Consider the following 22,039-nt stretch of genomic DNA (forward strand, 5'->3'; position numbering starts at 1 on the left):
ACCACTCAGTTGCTCAGGGGAGTGGATACTTTGGCAATATCAAGGGGTTTCCATTTCTTAAAAGTCAGTTCATTCTTTTACCAACCATATTGACAAGGCTCTCTTGTGGCGCAGAGTGGTAAGGCAGCAGACATGCAGTCTGAAAGCTCTGCCCATGAGGCTGGGAGTTCAATCCCAGCAGCCAGCTCAAGGTTGACTCAGCCTTCCATTCTTCCGAAGTCAGTAACATGAGTACCCAGCTTGCTGGGGGGTAAACGGTAATGACTGGGGAAGGCACTGGCAAACCACCCTGTAATGAGTCTGCCATGAAAATGCTAGAGGGCATCACCCCAAGGGTCAGACATGACCTGGTGCTTGCGCAGGGGATACCTTTACCTTTACCTTTTATTGACAAGGCAGTTGCTGCTGATGCAGCCTTCAGATTTCAGGCTAAGGTTTTAATTATTTAACCACCTCCAGGGACATACTGTTTTTCTGTGTCCCATAGGTTCAGACTGCCCCACTCTTGATTACCAGAAAATATAAGTTTGTTTCATTGCCTTCTCCATGGTCCTAGGGTGGGGCAGTTCAAAGGTAGAGCCAGTTCTGGAACGGTCTGTGGCCTGGCTAAAAGAAGTTGTTGGGTTCCAGAGGTCAGAACTCTTTTGGTAGGGTGCCTGCAGATCTTCTATTTGGTCTTCAGAGATTGGTGTTTCCACCAGTTTTCTGTTATACTCCTTTGGTTTGACTGTTATTTTTGTTTCTTTTGTTCTGGTGTGATTCTCATGCCTAAGAGATGGATTGCTTCAGATCCTGCCTGGGAGCCTGGGAGAGAAGCTCCTCCCCTAGGGGATCAAAATAGTCAGCGACTCTCACTGCCTCCAGGGAGGAGCTACTTCCCATAGGTCGAGACTGCCCTACCCTAGGACCACCGAGAAGGGAGACACATATTAAGTGAAACAAACCTGCCATTTCTCCCAAAAGCCTTTCTTACACATAAGTGCTCTTCACTGTGCCCAGTCTTACCCAGTTTCCTAATTCCAGCAATGCAGAAATTAGAAATTAGAATGAACACGCTAAAAATGGTATTTTAAGAGTAGCTCACAGATGCTGATTTTCTCCCTTCGCCATTGGCTTTTCTTGACAACCTTCTTCCATACTAAGGAGTCTCTCAATCTCATATTAAAATTAGACAAGCCTAGATATCTACCACACTTACAAGGCAAGAAAAGTTGTACTCCCTTTATAGGGAGGGCATCCCCCAAATGGGACCTGGGGATCCCCTGGAATTACAGCTCATCCCCAGACTACAGATCAGTTCCCTTGGAGAAAATGGCAGCTTTGGAGGGTAGACTTTGTGGCATTGTATCCCACTGAGGTCCCCGTCCTCCCCAGATTTCATTGACATATTTCCAGCAATTTCCCAGGCAGGATCTGTCAACTCTACCAGCAGGGACCTGGCAACCTTTCCCTCTAAGTCCAAAGTTAATGGGGTCAGAAGGATGTAACTCTGCTAACTTGGCACTATCTTTCCCAACCTAGCTACAAATATACACCTTCCTTTTTATCACGTAGATGGCAAGTGACATGAGCAAGTATTTCTCTCATGCAGACCCTCCCACCATCACGGAATCCAAGAGCAATGAATCTGCTACAGGACGACAAGCTTCACTCAAGTGTGCAGCCTCTGCTGTGCCTACGCCTGATTTTGAGTGGTACAGAGATGACACAAGGTAATTAAACTTATCGTCTTTTTTCGGCTGCCTTTGATGTCTTATAAAACCCCCTGAGCCCCTTGTTCTCTCTTTTAAAAGATCATTCTGCTGCTTATGCAAAAAAAAATTGCTTATGTTCACTGTCCCAGTTTTGTTTCGTTCAAAAATGTGGTGGTCATTGGCTCTGCCCCTCCCTTGATGCCAGCTTCCCATTTTGCCAATGATAATGATTTTTTTCAAAACCACATTCATATCCCCCTACTGGTGTTTATTTCAAGAACTTTTCTTTGTCGTTGTTGATATCATGTAGAACTGGGCATTGGTACAGTCAAGAAAAACTTTTTCTTCTAGAGAAAGACAGAACTGATTATCATAAGAATCCAGGCACCAGACCTTCTTTGCAGAGTGCATACAGGAACAATGGAACATAAGAAGAGCCTGGCTGGGTCAGACCAGTGGTCCATCTTGTCTAGCATCCTGCCTCGCACAGTAGCCAACCAGTTCCTCTAGAGGGCCAACAACAGGGCATAAAGGCTGAGGCCTCCCTTTGAGGTTACCTTCTGGTTCAGAGATTCAGAGGCTTAGTGCGTAGGTTCCCCTCAGTCACCATGGATAGTAGCCATTGTTACATTTATCCTCCATGTATCTATCTAATCCTCTTATAAAGCTGTATATTCCTGTGTCCTCAACAGTATCTGCTTTGCATACAGATGGTCCCAGATTACATCCCCAGAATCTCTAGGTTATTTTTTTTAAAAACAGGGTCAGGTAGAATTGATGTGAACTACCTGTCTTTGACATCCTGGAGAGACACAGTCAAACTAGACAAAATATGCCATGGGTGATCAGTGGCCTGGCCTCAGAATAAGGCAGCTTCACATGTTCATGTAGGGTACTTAGCCTTTCATCTTTTGCTTTCCCATCATTCCTTCTCACTGGTTGGTTTCTGCAACAGAATCAGAGGTTTGTGATCTACAAGGGGAGAATGTATAAAGGAAAATGAGTGGGTCATAGAAAGGTTAAGTGCCCTGCTCCTGCCTCCCAGTTCTCTGCAGGAAATGGTGTTTCACCTGCCCTACATTGCAAAGGAAGCACACTGAAGAGTCAGAATGTATAGTTCTGTGCAAGGTCTGTCCAACATCAAAGGTCAGCTTTGATTCAAACAAGAGCCTCACAGGCAGGCATCTAAGCTGAACTTCGGTCAAGTACATACCTGTGCAAGAAATCCACTGACTCTGTGGTGAAGCTTCCCTCCTCCCATCTTACTTTTTATTCCTTGTTTGCCTTCTCTGTCATTTTTCTAGCTTCATCACAGCTTTTATGGTCTCCATTCTAATTTAATCATAATATTTATTGTTTGTGAAGCTCCCTGAAATTCAGCAGTGTACAAAACACATAAAATGAAAGGTCCTGCCCAGTGGGCTCACAATCTAATTTAGATAACAAAATACCAGAAATGAAATAAAAAATAAAGCTAAATAATAATGTTTATTATTATGCACAGAGTCTCTTGTTTTCTCCCCTGCTTTGTCATTTTTATCACAGTCATATATTTTCTTTATTTCCTGTATGTTTTGTATCCTTGTCTCACACCATCCCTGTCTATCTGCCTTCAAATCTGTGTTTCCCCATTTTTGTTACTGGGGGAAGCGAGTCGTTCCACGTTGTTACGGGATCTGTCAATTATTTTTCTTGGCTCCTCAGGATAAATAATGCCAATGGGCTGGAGATCAGAAGCACAGGGAGCCAGTCCTTCCTGACAGTGGCCAACGTCACTGAAGAACATTACGGCAACTACACTTGCGTGGCTACCAACAAACTGGGAATCACAAATGCTAGCCTATTTCTTTACAGTAAGTATGACAAAGGGAAGCAGCAAGTCAGTGTCACAAAAACGTTTGCCGTGCCTTAAGGGTGTCCTTCAGGTGTTTAGGGGCTGACGCTCAGCATCTACAAGGCATCGTTACGACACAAGACACACGTAGGTTCCTACTTTCAAACCAACCCTAAACTCGAGAAGAACAAAGTGCTTTGCTCTGTCATTGTTCTTCAAAGGAGCCAGGGGTTCAAGGGGATGGGAAAATCATCAATATTTAAAAACTGAATATTGGAACTAAAAATGTTCTGTGGCCTCCAAAACATTAAAGGGGTGTTTGAACATCTGGGTATGAGGTAGCTCTGCAAATGTAAGAAAGAAGGAAAAGCTGAGGCAAAGACAGGAAGGGGTGAAGAGAGGAAGCAAGGGGAAGTGAGACCCAAAACAGAAGGAGTAAAAAGGTTTTCAAGGATTTGAAAGGATGTAACATGTTGAAGGGGCTGTGGGAAGTGATAATATGAAGCATAACACAAATGTAAAAGACTGTGCTAACTATAGCTGATTGTATTTTTCTCCAGGAAAAATGGCTATCTGTGTAGGAAATGTAATTCTTTATTTCCTTTAGGGGATTTATACAAGCTTTCAGTACACAGCTCTCGAGCCTGCTTACAGTATTTGAAGTGGCCCTCTATCTAGCTTAGCGTCATTGCACGCTGAAAATAAATTTGCTCTATAGAAGGATAATAAATAGTCTTAAATCCAAGTGTTAACTCATTCTGCAGAAAGGGCCGCTAGATTATTAGAGATCAGACTGCCAACAAATGGCACCATATCCCATTAGGTACAAGTTTATATTTTCGGGGGCGGGGAAGGGCAGAAATAATGAGGCTAAGAAAGCTGACAGAACTTTTCTATTTGCTAGATTTTGGGGGTATTTTTATACTTCCTAAAAAGTCCCTTCTTTACACTCTTTGGTGTGACTGATTTTGAGAAGCAGTCACCGCAGTTTCTTAACTACAGAACACTTAAAAAATAATTTCTTTGCTTTCCCATCAGACATTCAGGCTAGACCTTTATAGCCAAGATTTTCTTCTGTATAATAAAAATTGAACATTAGAGCAATCTGTAATTTCTCTTGGGAATTATATATGGGGAATATTTCTTTTTCAAGCAGTAGTTTCTTTATGAGGACTTTACCAAAATGAAATATCCCTGAAAGTCAAGCTGAGCAACACTTAATAGTTTGAATGAGTCCACTATCTAGAACCTCTGGTGATTTCAGAAGCTACTGCAAGTGAAGAATATAAACTCGTAAATGACTAGGAGATGGATGAATATTGTCAATCCAGTTGTACAAATAGATAAACTGGAGTAGGAACCTTGAGAGGAACTAGCCCAATTTTTACAGAAAGCCAGCAGCTGACATGGGGATACCTGAGGGATAAAGAGACATATATGGGAATCTATATGTGTTTTGTGGTTATTATGGGAGAGTCTTCAGTGTTACAGAGTGTTCCATTTTACGCTTCAAAACATCTTGTTCTATAGCTCTATAATCTTGTTCCATAAATCTTGTTCTATAATTGTTTTATGCTCTACAGAGGAGGGGGTTGTTCAGAATACAGAGGGGTGGGAGAGTGTCACCAGCAGCTGTGGAACAAGAAGCCGCAACTAAGAGCACTTGGAGGGTGCATGGATGAAGTACCCTGGGGTCTGTAGATATTGCTGCCCTAGCACAGAACAACTATGAAACTCTGCTTTACTCAGAGCCAATAAAAGTTGTGCAGTTGTGAGCAACTAAGATGTGAGGTGATGTGAGCAGAGGGAGAAACCCAGTGCCTTGTGTTTTTTTCTTTGCATTGGTGTACAATTTGTTTAGTTCATTTGTTACCTTACTTTAATTAATTAATGTTTAAATTTATCTTTCTAAATTTGCGCCCACTTTGGTAAGTGACCAACAAAATGGAGCGTACACAATAAAGACAAGAAAGCAGCAGGTCCCTAGTACACCCTTGCAGAATGTGGAAGCCATAGGGATGTCATGGACTGGTGCTGGATCTGCCAGCATGGCTAACCACAGGCTTCCAATCCCCTCAAAAGTGAAGGAGGGGCAGTTGCTTAGCCCTGGTCCCACTCAGCTGGTTTAGGCAGCCCTGATTTCCTCCCCCACATCTCCATTCGCTGTGGTTAAGGATGTGTTCTGACTTCTGATGCTTGGGCCGGTTTGAACTGCTCCACCTAGAGAACCACAAAAATATCTACTTTAGTAGAGGAAGCACAAAGAATCCACATTTCCTGTTCTCCTCATGCCAGTGTAATATTCTTAGCTGCTTTAAGAAATAAAAATGTGAAGAAGTCTTTTATTTTTCTTAACATCAACATCGAATTAACTATGTACGTAATAGGAATCTTTGTAAAAAATAAAGTGGCAGCCCCTTATGATTATAGATGAACACTTCTTGAGATAAGGTGGAAAATCTGAGCAAATTATCCATATTCCATGGAGACCAGAAGAAACTTAGCATTCCTCTGTTCAAGAAGTCTGTAATTGGAAATCCGGTAGTCTATAATTGGCCCATCATTAGCTTTAGGAAGGAGCATAAAGAAGCACTCACCAGTCTGAAATACCCCTCCAAGCCTGCTTGGCTTCACATCCAAGAACAAACCAGAGCAAGAGATACAACCCCTTCCTTTTTGAGTGGTTTTCTTCTCTGGAATCAAAGGAACTGAAGCATCAGGGAGAAAAATCTTTTTTATGCTTTTTAATAGAGAACAAATTTGTTCAAAGCTATCCCCCCCTTTGAGAGGCAGATGGAATGCCAGTGCCGGAAGGTTCCATGGTGGCTGAAAAATGACAGTGGCTGAGATTGAAACTGCAGAATAGGGACAAAATGAAATGTTTGTGGCTTTGCCCACAGCAAGTAAGGAAGAGAGAGAGAAGGAGGAAGTGGGGCTTATTGGAGCCTGCAGATTATTTTAAAATACAATTACGAAAAGAGCAAAACAAGCTACTGGTGATCCCAGAAGTAATCTGGAAAAGGTCAAGGTGGGCCTTGATAGGCAGTGACATGCTAAAACCAAAGACGCTTTGGTACATAAACAACCAGGCCCGAGGTAGGTGAAAGTGATTGTCCTCGGCTGAGATTTATACCTGACATTGCTAGTGTCTTTTAGGAACAAGAGGATTTATGCCCAAGAAATGAAACCAAGCTAGGCGGAAGAGGGAGAAGAGACTGAGCATATAGCAACAGAAGTAATAGCAAAGTGCAGGAGATGGACAAGGCTTTGAAATTGATCAGAAATACCCAAATGCTATCATTACTACAGAAGTATAGTAATCACCCCATCAGAGGCAACTCCTCTAAATACAACATGAAAGGGACCATTTGCTTTAGACAGATATATATATAGTGCCTTATGGAAGCGTGGTAGTTTAGAAATTATTATATAATAATTTAGTCAGTGCACATACTTCTGATGGCAGGGTGAATGTTTGAAAGCTTCCAGAATCAACTGCCAGGAGGCTTTGGAATGTTCAGCATGTGGCGGAAGCATGGGAGCGCAGTGTTACTGCTATTAGGTGGCTGCCATCCTCAGCTGTAAGGCTCATGTGGCGCCACTCCATTTAACACTCCCTGCCTTGGCACATTGGGGGGGGGCTTTGTAGGGACTTGCCCCTGCATGCACAGTAGAGCCAGGAATGACAGTCAGGAGGCTATCATCCTCAGTTGTAAGGCATGCAGGACCTCACTCAATTTAAACACTCACAGTACTACCACATGTGGCAAAAGGCCATTGTTTCTTATTCTCCAGCTTCAGCCTCCAGTGATGTTCTGCAGAAAACTTCCCAGTTCTCATGCTGCATCCTACACTTGTAGAGACAGAGGCCACCAGGAATAATTTACATAAGACCTTATTTGGTAGCAATTGTTAACATAGGAACTCGGTTAGAATGCATTGGATCAGGCAGACCTGTGGCTCAACTTCTTTTCATTCCATGCCTGCCTTAAAATGTTTGACAGAGAGCTGGAGTATCAAGGAGAATCACGAGACAAGGTAGAACTGAGAGAAACGGGATGGAAGAAGGCGGGTGTTGCGCAGCAGGCAGGGGGCAGGTACTGCAGTTTCATACAAAGCCATGTGGTAATGAGGCCAGAATGCTTTCGCATTACTGATTGCGGGAAGAAGTGCCTCACCAACTGTGCGAGAGTAAGGTAATGGGCTTAAGTTATTTAAGTGCACTAAATAACAAGGAGGTTTTGTCACTACAGCTGACTGCTTTCCTGGGACTTTGGGTACCCATTGCTTTATAAACATGAAGTTCTAGCCTAGCTGTGGATTTTCCAAGCAGCAAGACACTGCCTTCTAGTGCCTGCAATGACTTCAAATACTCCCATTCAGGCAGTTAATGCAAGGAGATCTGTCATTAGTCACAAGGACGTACTTGCATCCTGATCGGTTTGCCGAGTTTCTGACAAATCAGGTTATAAATGTATGCAGAGCTCTGTGTTGAGTGTAGCACTGCCATGAAATATCTGCTTCATGCAGGTCCCAAATGCTCAGTTTGGAGAATCTGGCATGTATTAATTTTTGTAAGCAAAATTACTTCTTGGACTTCAGGGTTCTATTGCAACACATTAGACTCCAGTTGAGCATAAGCACAGTTTCTGGTTGTGCTGGGGTACTGATGTTATTACCATATGTATGTACAGAACACACCAAGTCCCTATCCCACTCTCAAGCTGGAGCTTGGAGTTCCACAGCTCAATTCCTCTAAAGGAAATGGCAGCTTCAGAAGGGGAAATCTACCACCTCATATCCCTGTTTTGTTCCTCAGCCTCTCTACGCACTGCCTCCCACCCACTCTAGGAATTTCCCAAGCCAGTGTCGGTACTCCTACAATGTTAAATTCACATATTGTGCAGAGTTATGGTACATGGAAACAATCTGCTTGAGAATCCAGATTGCCATCAATCTTCAATCTCAGTGAAGTTGGTGCTGAATTCTAGGAGGCCTTCTTCCCACTTGGGGTATGCAGTGGGATATTGCTGACCCAATAAGATGTCTGATATTTAGGATATCGGGTCAGATCAACAAGATACAACACCACTACTGTCTTTCTGACATGACTCTTGAATCTGATATGATCTGTTAGGCAGACAGCAGCAAAGAGAATGGCCTTCCCAGTCTGGAGGCCATTCTACTCCCAAATGAAATAATGTCTTTAAATGTTTTTACAGGGACCAAGTCTCAGCTGTCTAGCTTTCTTATGTGTTAATAATATCCCTGATAGTTAATGACTGCAATAAGCATGTCTCAATATGAGACTAAAATTATCATTTTTAACCTGCATGCCCCCTACTCCTTACCCCAGTTCCCCAGTCTATAATACTGGGGCAATGGGACCTAAGCACATCTTGCTGATGTGAGAAGGAACTTCAAGCCAACCTGGATTTTACATCAATATGGCATTCATATAGCAGTCTTAACTAAATTCTTTCCTACTAGGCAATTGAAATGGAAACAGCTGCAAAATGGTCAGGGAAATGCCATTGGTTATTGTTCGGAAAGCACCTGTTGCTTTAGGTTTTCCCAGCTTCAAGAACTACAAAAATGCAATATTGGTTAGCAATGCCGTATGGCAACAAGATTTAAACACGTGTCCTTTGTGTTTCTTAACCTTCTTCAAGCATTGCAACTTGTTCAATTTCCAGAAAATGTACTTTGTACCAAGGAGGCTATGATGCTTTTTGGGGGGTGGGGTGGGGTGGGGGCATTCAGATCATAGGAAAAGGTATGTCAAATTTTGTTTGCTGGTTGCTGTTCTATGTCATTGTCAATGCATAAGACAAATTTCACCGGAAAACAAACCAGGCAAAAGAAAGCCTGGAGGATATTGATAAACGGGAGGATATTGATATGTTGATATTTGGGAGCTGGGTTGTGCTGTTCAAGCACAGTCAGCCTCCTGCAGGCTTTGTGTTTCCTTTTGAATTCTGTGAGTGGTTTATTCTGCCGTGACTTCTCCAGATGGTCCTCCGCTGCCCCGCCCCCTCCAATCTGAGGTGTCACCCACTTAGCTTCACTGGGATTCAAAAAACGTTCTTTAGAATCAAAGCCATTTCAGGCTGGGAGACCCTTCAGGTTTGTAACAGCTGCTTGTGGAAGTAAAAACTGCATGTTGCTTATTGTTCTGTTCTTTTTTTTCTCTCTGACTCCTTAGAGAAAATATTGCCCACACTCCCCAATCCTTTTTCAGGTCAGTATATGCTTTATGTCAAAGTAGCTTTTTGGAGCTGGGTCATTCTCCATCAATTTAATAACTAAGGTGAACCAGGGAAAAGAAAACAATTTAGACATCATTTAAAAAAGAAAACACACACACCTCTCCCATCTACCTTTTGATTGTTTCGGTCCTTGTTATCAATGCCAGAGCTGACAAAATGAATCATTTCTCAAAACACTGATTTTCCCAACATGTCATCTTAAATTTGGAATTACTCAGCACATTTTGGGCTCTCTTTCTTTTTTCCTGTGCCTCCTTCCTCTGTCAGTCAGACTCGTGCATAGTTGTAAAAAATAGTCTTTCATAGGCAGCTTCCAACACAGGATGCACTTGAAAGAGTCCTTATCCATGTTAAATGTCTCTTCCATATGGAAAAATTATGTATTAGATTCTAGATTAGCCTTCTGTCTCACATGGGCTAAGTGAATGGCGTGGGACTACAGAAGCTAACCAAGGGTTGCCTTGGATGAGGGACCATTGGGAGTCCTATGTGAATTGCACAGTGCCTCCCTACACGTGAGATTATCTCTTTCTAATAATGACCATTGCAGGCAGCAGACAATGCAGGGAGATCATAGTATTTCATCAGTTTATAATGTAGCTGAGGAAATGAAAATGTTCAGTCTTTCTACTTGTCCATACCAGAAAATTCAGACAATAGCTCACTAATCCCAAAGCAGTCAACAGCTGAGCTGTTTTTCACCTCTTGGTAGTACATGTGCTAGAACACTGGGCTTTCTGAAAGGGCAGCACAGATCTCCCACTTGTGAGTAATTTTAATGTCCGAGTGATTCCAAGGCAGCAGGTTTAATATGAAGGGGAATATGTACTTACATCCATGATTTGGGGGACAGAACAACCGGATACCAAGGACAAATAATAGCACACAACACAGTAAGAACAACTGTTAGGGCATATGTCCCCTTGCAGTGGCATCCCAAAATGTAGGTCTACTTATGTAGCAAGTGATCTATAGAAATAGCAGCTGTTATCTATTTTATACGATTCCAGCTATCATGTTGCATTGCTTCACTGGGTGGTGTTGGAAATATGGCACCGTGCTAGAGATGAATCACTGATGTAACTCAGTTGATTCAAAATCAGATACTGGATCCATGTTTCCAGGTATTTGTTCCAGAAGTGACCATTTGCTTTAATGACAAAGCTTTTAAAAGCCTGAAACAAAAGGCTGTAGCTTCTTAAAATGAAGGGAAATCAACAAATACAATTAAAGGAAAGCACATGCAAAATCAAGCTACTAATGAAATAAACCCCACACAGTTACTGGCAAATAACATTCAAAGAATGGAGTAAAGTAGGCCATTGGGAGACTAGGATTAGGAAAATAAATCCAATTAAACATGATTATCATATGAAGTAGAAATGAAAATGTACACAGATATGAAATAGTGTTTTAAAAGGCTGCTTTGGGTTTAAGTTTGGCACTTCTACATTTTTTATTGAGCCCATGGGATACAGTGGGATAAAAATCGAATAAACAAAATTTGATTTGTAGCTTTATTCAAGACAAAAGATTACACTGCAATTCTTAGCCCTATGTCTCTTTTTTAAAAAAATCCGCCACATGTAAGGAAATGTTGCATTAAATTTTCTCATGGATCAGTGTTTTTCTTTAGAGAAATTCTACAGCAAATATATAGATGTCCAGGAAAAATTATTTGTGCTTCACTTACATTGAAACTGATGGGATAACTTAGATGAGCCTTAAGAGGGCCATCCTATGCACTTCAGCAGACAGGAGAGTGCAAATGTGCATAGGAGAAGAAGAAGAAATAATAAAAAGAGCTGGGTTTTTATACCCTGCTTTTCAATACCTAAAGGAGTCCCAAAGCGGATTACAAACTGCATTCCCTTCCTCTCCTCACAACAGACATGCTGTGAAGTAGTTAGGACTGAGAGAGCTCTACGAGAACTGCCATGCAAGAAGAGTCCTAAGTAAACTGTGACTAACCCAAGGTCACCCAGCTGGCTGCATGCAGAGGAGCAGGGAATCAAACCTGGTTATCTAGATTGGAGGCCCCCACTTTTTAACCACAACACCATGCTGGCTTTTCTGTAACTGAAGACCATTTGGTTTCAATCAGGCATAATCACAAATAACGTTCTGTGTATTGAGACATACAAAATGAAGGTTTCTTTACCGATTGGTCAAACTACCAAAACTAATGCAAAGAAATATACCTGCATCGGCAAATTTAAAACTTTGGCCTCGCTACCCATGAAGTTTCCTAGGTTCTTTGTCTTATATTGACAAACTGTCAGCAGGATATAGACTGTGAATTATTCCATGCTTTGGTTAATTTTCCATAATCTTGATTCGCATATTTGTGAAGCTGCATCCCACCCTTCCTTCAGTGCATCCAGAGTTACAGTGAGGAATTCACTGAGCACGAGCATAATTTTAATATATCAAACCTTACTTCTGTGCCAAATGTTTCCAGCAGCTTCTTTGCCATGGGCAATTAGCACAGGTATTGGTGCTTTACTAACTGTTCACTCTGCAATTCACCTTTGATAGAATGACAGTGAAACCATCATGTCGCTTCTGAGAATTTTTGGTTTACCTATTATTACCTGGCTATTAAAGCCAGGCTTCCTCAGCATATTATTCCCAAAACATATTCTTCTGAGCTGTTGTTTTTCATTGTCACCATTAGAAAGGTAGCCTAATAAGGGCACCAAAGCTAAAAAACAGGTGGCCCACTAAGGTGTTAAAATTAGAGTTGCCAACAGGCCTGGAGAAAGATAGCCTGCCTGTTTAACAGAGTCTTAATGGGATGTCATTTACCAGTTGATGTGCCATATAAAGCTTCAAGTGTCCATTTCCACTTGTTAAGCCTCTGTTGACAGGACAGAACATTTTTCTCTGGACCTGCTCACAAATCTAATTAAAATAATGCCTACATGAGATATCGTTCCTTGGGATACACGCTGCTGAGGTCAGATTTTTTTAAAATAATAATATATAGGGATAGTAAGAGTTTTGTAAATTCCAGTTTTAAGACATTCCTTAGAATATCTTGGTTGCAAGCCTAAGGACACTTTCACAGGAATAGATTCTGTTGGATAATGTCAAACTTATTTCTGCGTTGCTGTGCTTAGAAATGCTCCCTTCGGGTTTTTATCGTATGGTGCTATAAGATTCAGGGGACTTCTGCATAAGGTGTCTAACATTCCAGTTTCAGAGTTCTGGGAAGACATCTCCCCAAACTAGGAGCCTCCAGGCTTTATGGGGCCAATGAGTGTGGGATGTGTGCCAAGGAAAAGTACTGTTCATCTTGTAAGGACCAAAGGGGCATAAACAGCTATGAATTATCCTCCAAGTGCCCCATTTACATGCACCCGCAGTGAGAAGTGTATTTTAGATATGCATCTCACTGTATCCAAGATTCAGGTGTCATACTTTAAGAAATACCACATATCATGGTCATAGGATTACTAGGTGAAACCAGCCAATCAAAGCCAGTTCTGGTCTTGAATAAAGTCCTGTGTTCTTACTACAGGAACCCTCTCCAGCTGACCATACTCCCAAAGTCTCCTCAGTCCCAAGGATACAGAGAGAACATCTGGCTTACTGCTTTAGTTTCTGTAGAGGCGGCAGCTGAATTGGGGTAGGATTGAATTTAAAATGGGACAACCACTGCTTTCATATCCCTAAATGAGACATATAGATATAATGAGTGAGTCCCAGTAAATGAAGGTGGTAGATGGGGAGGGGGAGAATAATAGTTCCCCCTTTCCATAAAGAAGACACTGATTGGAGAATGGCCCTGCGTTGACTGTAGACTGTAGTTAGTCTTCTTTTAGATATAGTCATTGTAGCTTGTACTAATGCTTTGGCTGGGGAATGGGAATGGTGGGGAGCTTGGGTCAAAGTGTGATTGCTCATTTGGATCTAGTAGCCTAGACAGGTGTGCACTTTTTTTTTTAAATGATTTTGCGTTCTTAACATGAATTTCTGCTGGTCAAGCTTACCTTTGTAAATGGAGCCACTTGTCCTGCTTTTCCTGTTTCTTCAACAATGAAAGATATGCATGCATGTCTATAGATACAGATGATACTGGGGAGTAAAGCACATGCCTGGCTATGAAAACATGAGTGTTATTTGTATTATTTCTAATGACATCTAAAAATGAAAACTGATAGTAAAGGAGGCCTCTGGGGTGATGCACACTAGGAACTAGTCCCTTGCTCCTGCTCTGGTGTCAAATTTCCTTACCATTTACAAATTTTGTTCAGACATTTTACACTCAGAAAACCCAGACAAAAAAGGGGATGGATCAGGCATGGCTGAAGAAAGGTTAGATATAGTTACCAAAGGCTGCTTTGTTATATGTTGCTATTGACCCTGGATATTGATGCACATCATATGTTCCCCAGATGCATCATTCATATAAGGTGGGACCAAGAGAAACATCACTATGTGCATTGGCAGATCTCACTGGCTAGAAAACATGTCATAGAGTTGGATCCCATCTTAATGCTGTGCAAATGCAATTTCCTCCCTCTTGAAGCATTCCCAAGGGCACCCCAAAATGTTCCTGGGAAAGACAATGGACTCCCCAGAGCAATACGAGGGAGAGTTGAGGGAGGAATTTCCTACCTTTTTTTCCATACAAGTCTTGTCAATGAAATCAAATCCCTAAAGTTTTGCCTTTTTTAGTTTTGTGTACCTCTCTATTTTACATTTGCTTGGGGTGGTGGGATCATCTTTCCCCACTATGGGAAGAATAGCTACCATTTATTTGTTTGTTTGCTTGTTTACTTGAATTTATAGTCTACCTTTATGAAAACAGATTGTAGAGTGTAAGTCAATAATAACATTCCATAAAATAGATGTCTAATAAGCATAATGTAAGTCATTACAATCTATATGAGGACTACTAGTACTCCATAGCATCTAACTGTGGAAAGGTGCTATGGCTTAGTGACAGGATACATATATTTTGCAAGTAGAACGACCTATGTTCAATACCTGGAATTCCTAGTTAAAGTCTCAAATTCTGGAATCCATATTTATTTTTCCCTGATAACCTAAAGAGCTGCTGTTTGTCAGAGTCTAGATGGTCCAGTGGTATGATTATTTCATATTTGACTTACCATATATGGATTTTTAAAATGGAGTCATTACTTGATCTCATTTATTCCCAGAGAAGCTGAGCAGAAGCACTGAACTTATGAAACATCATCTTCACTTTATGCAGTGCATAGCTCTTTATTGTCTTAAACCCCCTTTTCAAATATGTTTTTAATTTGGCCAACAATTATGCTACATGTCATGGCCTCCCTGCCCCCCCCCCACACACACACATTCTTTGCTTGTGGCAAATGGTTAATTTGTCCTGATTAACATAAGGAGAACTCTGCTCACAAATGTAGAATGCAGATATTCTGTATATGTAGATATAGATAAGATTATGGAATAAGGCACATATCTGACCATCAAAACCTGGGTGGCACTTCTCATATTTCTAATGATATCTACAATTTCTAAATATCTGTTGATCAGAGGCAAATAGTTTTAAAATGTTGCTTGTAAAGAAGGACTTATGCAACCCAGTGAATGTTAGCCAGGTGCTTCCATAAGGAGGAGATAGAATGAGTCCAGGGTGAGAGAGGAAAGGCACTCTGTCTCCTACAGACCGACATTGTAATCTAGGCCTCAAAGGTCTTTGAGAATATCCAGATCTAGCAGATTCTAGTAAACTCCAAATAAGTGTAAAATATATGTGGGGAATATGATAATCATATTCACCAGTCAATATCATGGGGCTTGGTGGCATCTGTCGATCAGTTTTGGGAGAAAGAAGAAGAACCCCCTTCCTCAAGAACTCAGGACAGTAAGCAAGATTCTCCTCTCCTGTATTTTATTTTCACAATAACCCTGTAAGGTAAATTAGACTGAGGGTACCCTACTGAGCTTGAAAGTAGAGTGGAGATTTGAAACTGGGTCTCTGTAGTGCTAGCTTGACACTGACTCTCAAAATGACAACCCATTCAGGTTTTTCATTTATAGGGTTGCCCACACAAAATATGCCTTTGGCACACTGGAAAGCCAGTGTGGGATATTGGATTCGGCTTTGACTGAGTAAACCCATTCAGTAATGAATCTCATTGGGTGATTTTCTGCCAGTCACAGTCTGTCTTGTAGCATTTACTTCCCTGCCCTTCCTCCAGCTAGTCTTGTAAGGCACTTATGTGACATGATAATCCCATGTACAAGCCGAGAAAAGGTGGTTTATTTACTTGTTTATTATATTTATATGCCGCTGCTCTTAGCACAGCCAAAAGACAAGACAATGAGTGATTGTAGTAACCCCCCCCCAATGTTGTTGTTGTTAGGTGCAAAGTCGTGTCCGACCCATCGCGACACTTCCTGTCCTCTACCATTCTCCGGAGTCCATTTAAGTTTGCACCTACTGCTTCAGTGACTCCATCCAGCCACCTCATTCTCTGTCGTCCCCTTCTTCTTTTGCCCTCGATCGCTCCCAGCATTAGGCTCTTCTCCAGGGAGTCCTTCCTTCTCATGAGGTGGCTAAAGTATTTGAGTTTCATCTTCAGGATGTACTTGGTGTCAATTTTTTGCCATCAAGTCACAGCTGACCTATAGAAACCTCAAGACACAAATGGAGGTGGTATTCCATTGCCTGCTTCTGCATAGAGAGATGTGACTTCCTTGGTGGTCTCCCGTCTCAGTATTAACCAAGACCAATCCTACTTCACTTTTGTGATCTGACAAGATCAGGCTAGCCTGGGCTATCCAGGTTAGGTCCTTCCTATCCATAAATCCTTCTTTCCTTCCTTCCTTCCTTCCTTCCTTCCTTCCTTCCTTCCTTCCTTCCTTCCTTCCTTCCTTCCTTCCTTCCTTCCTTCCTTGTCCTTCCTTGAGTTCCCTTTCACATGATGTAGTCTGTTCTGAAATGGCAAGATATGGCAATGGGGGGGGGGGCAGTGGGGTAAGAGCTGTCATTTCTTTTTCTTTTTTATGCTCATTTTTTTTAAAAAAGACAGTAGCAGCCAAAGAGCAACCACCTTCACTTTTGCCATTTCCACACATCACAGACCATCAAGGAATTTGCCTAACAAATTGGCTTCCCAAATTGGTTATTTTCCCAAACAAACAGTTTTTCCATTCACTAGCCTGCAATGGTAAAGTCATTCTGGAAACATCCAGTTTATCTTCTGGACTCAGGCACTGGACTGAGCTCACTGGTGAACCGGCTGCCGTTCAATACCTGCCTTCCTATTGATAAAGCATATTCCACATGGCTGCACTGGCATGATTAATACCACTGTGTGAGCCTGCTTGCGAGCCACAAAAACAGCAAGGAGGAACAAGCCCTTTCTAAACAAATTGGATAGATGCAAGAGCGGGGGGGGGGGCGGATTTGGTGGTGGTTGGTTTGTTTCTTTTTTTAAAAACTTTTATTTTTGCTTTTAAGTAGGCAAAATACATTTTATTCTTCTGGTTCAACTACAAATAACAACATCACAACTGAATCATAAACAACATAAACACGCACAAAAATAACACAAACATCACTTCACAACCTGAAATTCGAGTTCCCATCTAACTCACCTTCCTGTGCCAATAAACCCACTTCCTGTGCCAAAAACTAATTAGACTTGTCTGCTGCTTCACTTCCTTTATGTTTTATATATTTTTGGTTTGTTTCTGATGGATTTTCCAGGGAGCAAAACATAAGGGAAACTTCCCCACACAATCTACACACTATTCTCCTCTGCTTGTGGAAAGGCTGGGTGCATGTCCCTAAACAGGAAGATAAAAGGCAAAGAGCAGGAAGAGGAGGTTTTGCAGTTAGAAGGTATAACTGTGTATTAGCCCTGCCCCATTCCTTCTGTTCTACCTCTCCAAGTTTAGTATCATCTGCACATTTAATAAGCACCCCTTCATATGATACTCCATTTGATACAGCCCAAAATCCCATTTGCCCTTTTAGCTACTGAGTCACACTGTTGACTCATGTTCTATGTATGGTCTACTAAGACTCCTAGATCCTTTTTGCACATGCTACTGCCAAGACAAGTCTCCCCCATCCTCTGTTGGTGCATAGGGTTTTTCCTACCTAAATGCAGAACTTTACATTTGTCCCTATTGAATTTCATTTTATTCAGTTTAGCCCACTTCTCAAGCCTATCAAGATCATCCTGCATTCTGATTCTGCCTTCCGTAATGCCTCTTTGATCATAGTCCCTTTCCTTTATTAGGACTTCTAATTCTTCCTACTTGTTTCCCATACTCTGTACAGTAGTGCAGAGACATCATAATCCTTCATACGAGTGCCCCCAGGCTTTTAGATTTGAACTTTCCTGTAAGTTAATAGTTCACTGCATATGTGCCATTCCCTTTAAATCTTCAGTCTTCCCATCTATAGTTATCTCCATCCAACTAGGCCTCTGCACCTTTACTCCGAAATAAGGTCAGTGAGTTCAATCTTGTGTAGGGATTCACTGAGTATTGGAGAGGGACAAACAGGCCCCGCAGAAGAAAGAGTGACAGACGAGTGGTGAATGGAAGTAGAGAAATTTGAAAGTGCTTTGCCACTTCCTTCTGTTTTACCTTCGTATGGCACCATTCAGCAAAACGGAGCTTCAGCAGAAGCAATTTAGGGTAAGGAAATAGTGCAAGAGGAAAGAATTGGCCACCCCAGCCATGCTTCTCCAACCGAATTGTTTTGAAATACAAAAGAGTTCTGCTCTTGTATCTTCCATACTGGGTCTTATTCTGCCCTCAGCTGCTACTGACTTATTAAAAGTTTTTGAACCATCGGGAGAGAGAAACTGACTTCCAGAGTTGGAGCCCGTGTAAAGTTTCGCTGTCTGTTGATCCTTAATAGGAAGAGTATAGAGGTCGCTGAGCTCACTATCTCAGAGTACTAGACAAATGTGTGTTCGGCTTCTTCAGCGAGGAAACACTTCAGTTTGAGATTACTTATCCTGAAGTCATAGCGAGCCCTGTTTGGCCCTTGAGAGGCATTAAAGCAGGTTCGGTGCTGCTTGAAAACCTCCTCCTACTCACGGAATAGCCACAGAGTGAAGGGATTTCGGCAGCCTTAAAGCTTTGTCACGCTCCTTTGAGTGAAGGCAACGGGAACTCAATGTAAGAGAAGAAGCAGTTCGGAGACAATTTTCGTCAAAAGATGCCACCCACAATAGGTCAAGTAATCAGAACACAGTGTGACAGGGAGATGCAGTGGCAATCATAAGATAGCAAAACAGAAGAATGCTCTGTCAGTCTCTCTGTGTAGGCCATTGGGCAACTAATTATCAGGAACACACTGTAGTCTTGCTTGGAACAGGCTGTTTGGATGGACTCTCTATAGCTCCCCAGTTGTTTACTTGTCCCGGTGTGATATCAGTGTCATGCCTCTGAGAGTGGGTATCAAGGGCTGGTTTATGGTATGGAGGGGTTTCTCCTTTTGGGGCGACATTCTAAAATCATGGCAGAAATGTATGTGTATCCTAATCCTGTAGGCTAAATATTCCTTTACATCAGGGGTAGTCAAACTGCGGCCCTCCAGATGTCCATGGACTACAATTCCCTTTTGCTGGCAGGGGCTCATGGGAATTGTAGTCCATGGACATCTTGGGGGGGGAGCTCAGTTTGACTAACACTGCTTTACATCAACAGGAAATGTTATTTATTTATTTTTAAATTTCTAGATTGCCCCTATTGGCACAGCCATCTTGGGGCAGTTTGCAGCATTGTTAAAAATACAATAGCAATTAAACCACGAAAACAGTTAAAATTAATTGACAATCTTCCAAACAATTTGTTTGTTTGAAATGGCCTCAACCAAAGGCCTGGCAGAAGAGCTCCATCTTGCAGGCCCTATGGAACTGTGTTAGTGCCGTTAGGGCCCTGCAGTTGTTGGGGAGCTCATTCCACCAGGCAGGGGGCAGGGCTAGCCAGACCTCTTTGGGGTGGGGATTACTAGGTGATTTGCTGTGGCAGAACAGGGTGCCCTCTGAGGGACATATTCAAATAATGTACAGGGCACCTTTTGGAAAAAGGTATAGAGAAACGAGGTCTCTGCAGTATCCCACAACAAAAACATAAATGGTCTGATCTAAAATCTTCTTACTGGGAATTCTTCCAATGTTTTTCTCCAAACAAGAATGCCCAGACTTTTAAATTAAGATCTAGGCACACAAGAGAATGAAGGGGTAGAACCAGCTGCACCATTGCAGCCTACATGTAATGGATTCCAGTTTTGAATGCATCTCGACATTTTTTTTAAAATCTCAGTTCAAATAGAAAATTAGCACAACAGGGAGATAACAGGCTATATCCAACCTTCTGCACTGTGTAGGGCTTTAGACTAGATGACCCATGAGGTCCCTTCCAACTCTATGATTCTGTGATTCTATCACTTCCAGTGTCATGACACTTCCCGGGGTGGGGGGCGGTGTGTCAGGAAGGCGTGGCCAGCTGATGTCACTTCCAGAGCTCCTCGTATCCTGAAAAATCATATCAGGGGCTCCTCCATGGTCAAAAGGTTGAAAAAGGCTGCCTTCAGCAGTGTGTGAGTGTCTCGGCTGCTGAAGCTTGTGTGTAGATACCAAGGAGGGGGGAGGTGTACAATCTGTTTACTCCCCAGGTCAGTATCTATTTGTACTAAGACAAGCTAATGTTAGCCTGGGAAGTAATAATGGGTTGGATCTTATCTAATTTGAGCAAAGCAGTTCTCTCATAAGCAAATTTTCCCACCTAACTGGTCTCACCACATTCTACTGTACCTGCTGAAATCAAGCCCTAGCGGTGTCGATGGGTCATTTCTCCCCTTTTGCGCTGGGAAACCCGGTCAAAATCCACCACCGCCCCCCCATGCTGCAGAGTCCGACTGCATATGAATGTTCATGGGAGCAGGATTGTAACTACCACTTATGGGCATACAGTATTGTTTAATGCATTTATTCATGAAATGAATGGGATTGATGTAAAGGCTCATGTCACACATGTGTTGAGCAGTCAGATTTAATAAGTTCAGATGAGATGATTATATGTGAGCTGATCATCCTGTCTGATCAGTTGGCAGAGAACGACTCGGACGCCTGCCAAGCAGTTTTACACAGAGTTTCTTCGCAGTGTTGCGGGTGCAGAGTGCTGCTGAGCTAAAGGGATCAGCAGCCGTTAAGTAAGGATTATGCAGATGAATACGGAAGGGCACGGTTTTTATCTTAAAGAAACGCATTTATTTTTGACATTTAATGAACCATGGCTGCATTCACAAAATGGGACACTGTTTCTCCTGCATGCCGTTTCTCAAGCACGCTGCTTGAAAGTTTTGGAAGAATGGGGGGGGGGGGTGGAATGTTTGGCAATTGCTATTGTAATCCAAGAGTCTGTTGTTGTATTGCCACAATTGCCAAAGTTTCAGCTTTCATTTTTTAAAGGAAATTGCTAACTTGCACATTTCCTTTTATAACTCTGCAACAGAAGGAGCCTGAGACTTACCTTTTAAAAAAGAAAGAAAGCTGGGATTTTGTCTATTATGGTAATATGTTAGAATGTTACATCACAATAGCAGTTGCCAACTGATATCAATTGAATCATTGTTTGATTGAGTTTTTAGACTTTGTAAACCACCCTGAGACGGGTAAGAGGGGTGGTATATAAATGTCTAAATACACAAATAAATAAATGTATTTTTAAATAAGCTCCAGAGGCCCTCTCAGTGGGATAAATTGAGGGGAAGACCTCTGGAAGTAATACCAGAGAGCAAATGGCGGCCAAGTTCCATTGTATTGCCCTACTAGGAAGGAATGCATTGAAGAAATCTGACAAATAGGTATGATCCGGTTCAGGAACATTCAGAGAGGAACAACTACTGAATGGGAAGTTAGCCAAACTGGTGGGAGTCTGGACATCCTTAAAAATGTATGAGTTTAGAAGCGTCAATAGCAAGTTGACAGACTATGCAGTTCAGTGTGGCACAGCAGTTCCATTTTAAGCACAGTAGTACAACAAATTGTGTTTTTAAAATGTGGGAAAGCAGCACAGAAAATGCTGAAATGCAGCAGATTAACCACAACATTATCTGGAGGTTCCATAAAAACTGAGTGAATGAATCATGAAAGCTGCAGAATGGCTCATGTGGAACCAAGTTGTTTCTCCAACAATCAGTCTGAATCTGGACAACCTGAAAGAAGCTATTTCTTGTTTGCCCAGAAGAAACTCAGCCACTAGACTAAATGTAA

At 42.0% G+C, this 22,039-nt stretch overlaps 1 protein-coding gene across 2 annotated transcripts in view; it reads left to right on the forward strand.

Moving 5' to 3' along the window:
* Positions 1–22,039, forward strand: part of LSAMP (limbic system associated membrane protein) — a 1,850,461-nt gene that overhangs the window by 1,801,539 nt on the left and 26,883 nt on the right. Inside the window, exons 8-10 of one of the 2 annotated variants that reach the window (XM_077341931.1) lie at positions 1,592–1,712; positions 3,399–3,547; positions 9,734–9,769. In XM_077341931.1, coding sequence (XP_077198046.1) covers positions 1,592–1,712; positions 3,399–3,547; positions 9,734–9,769 — 306 coding nt within the window. The remainder of the gene's footprint in view (positions 1–1,591; positions 1,713–3,398; positions 3,548–9,733; positions 9,770–22,039) is intronic. The other variant, XM_077341930.1, reaches the window with a different exon arrangement.

Source organism: Paroedura picta, chromosome 6 (assembly GCF_049243985.1).
Source record: "Paroedura picta isolate Pp20150507F chromosome 6, Ppicta_v3.0, whole genome shotgun sequence".
NCBI lineage: Eukaryota > Metazoa > Chordata > Lepidosauria > Squamata > Gekkonidae > Paroedura > Paroedura picta.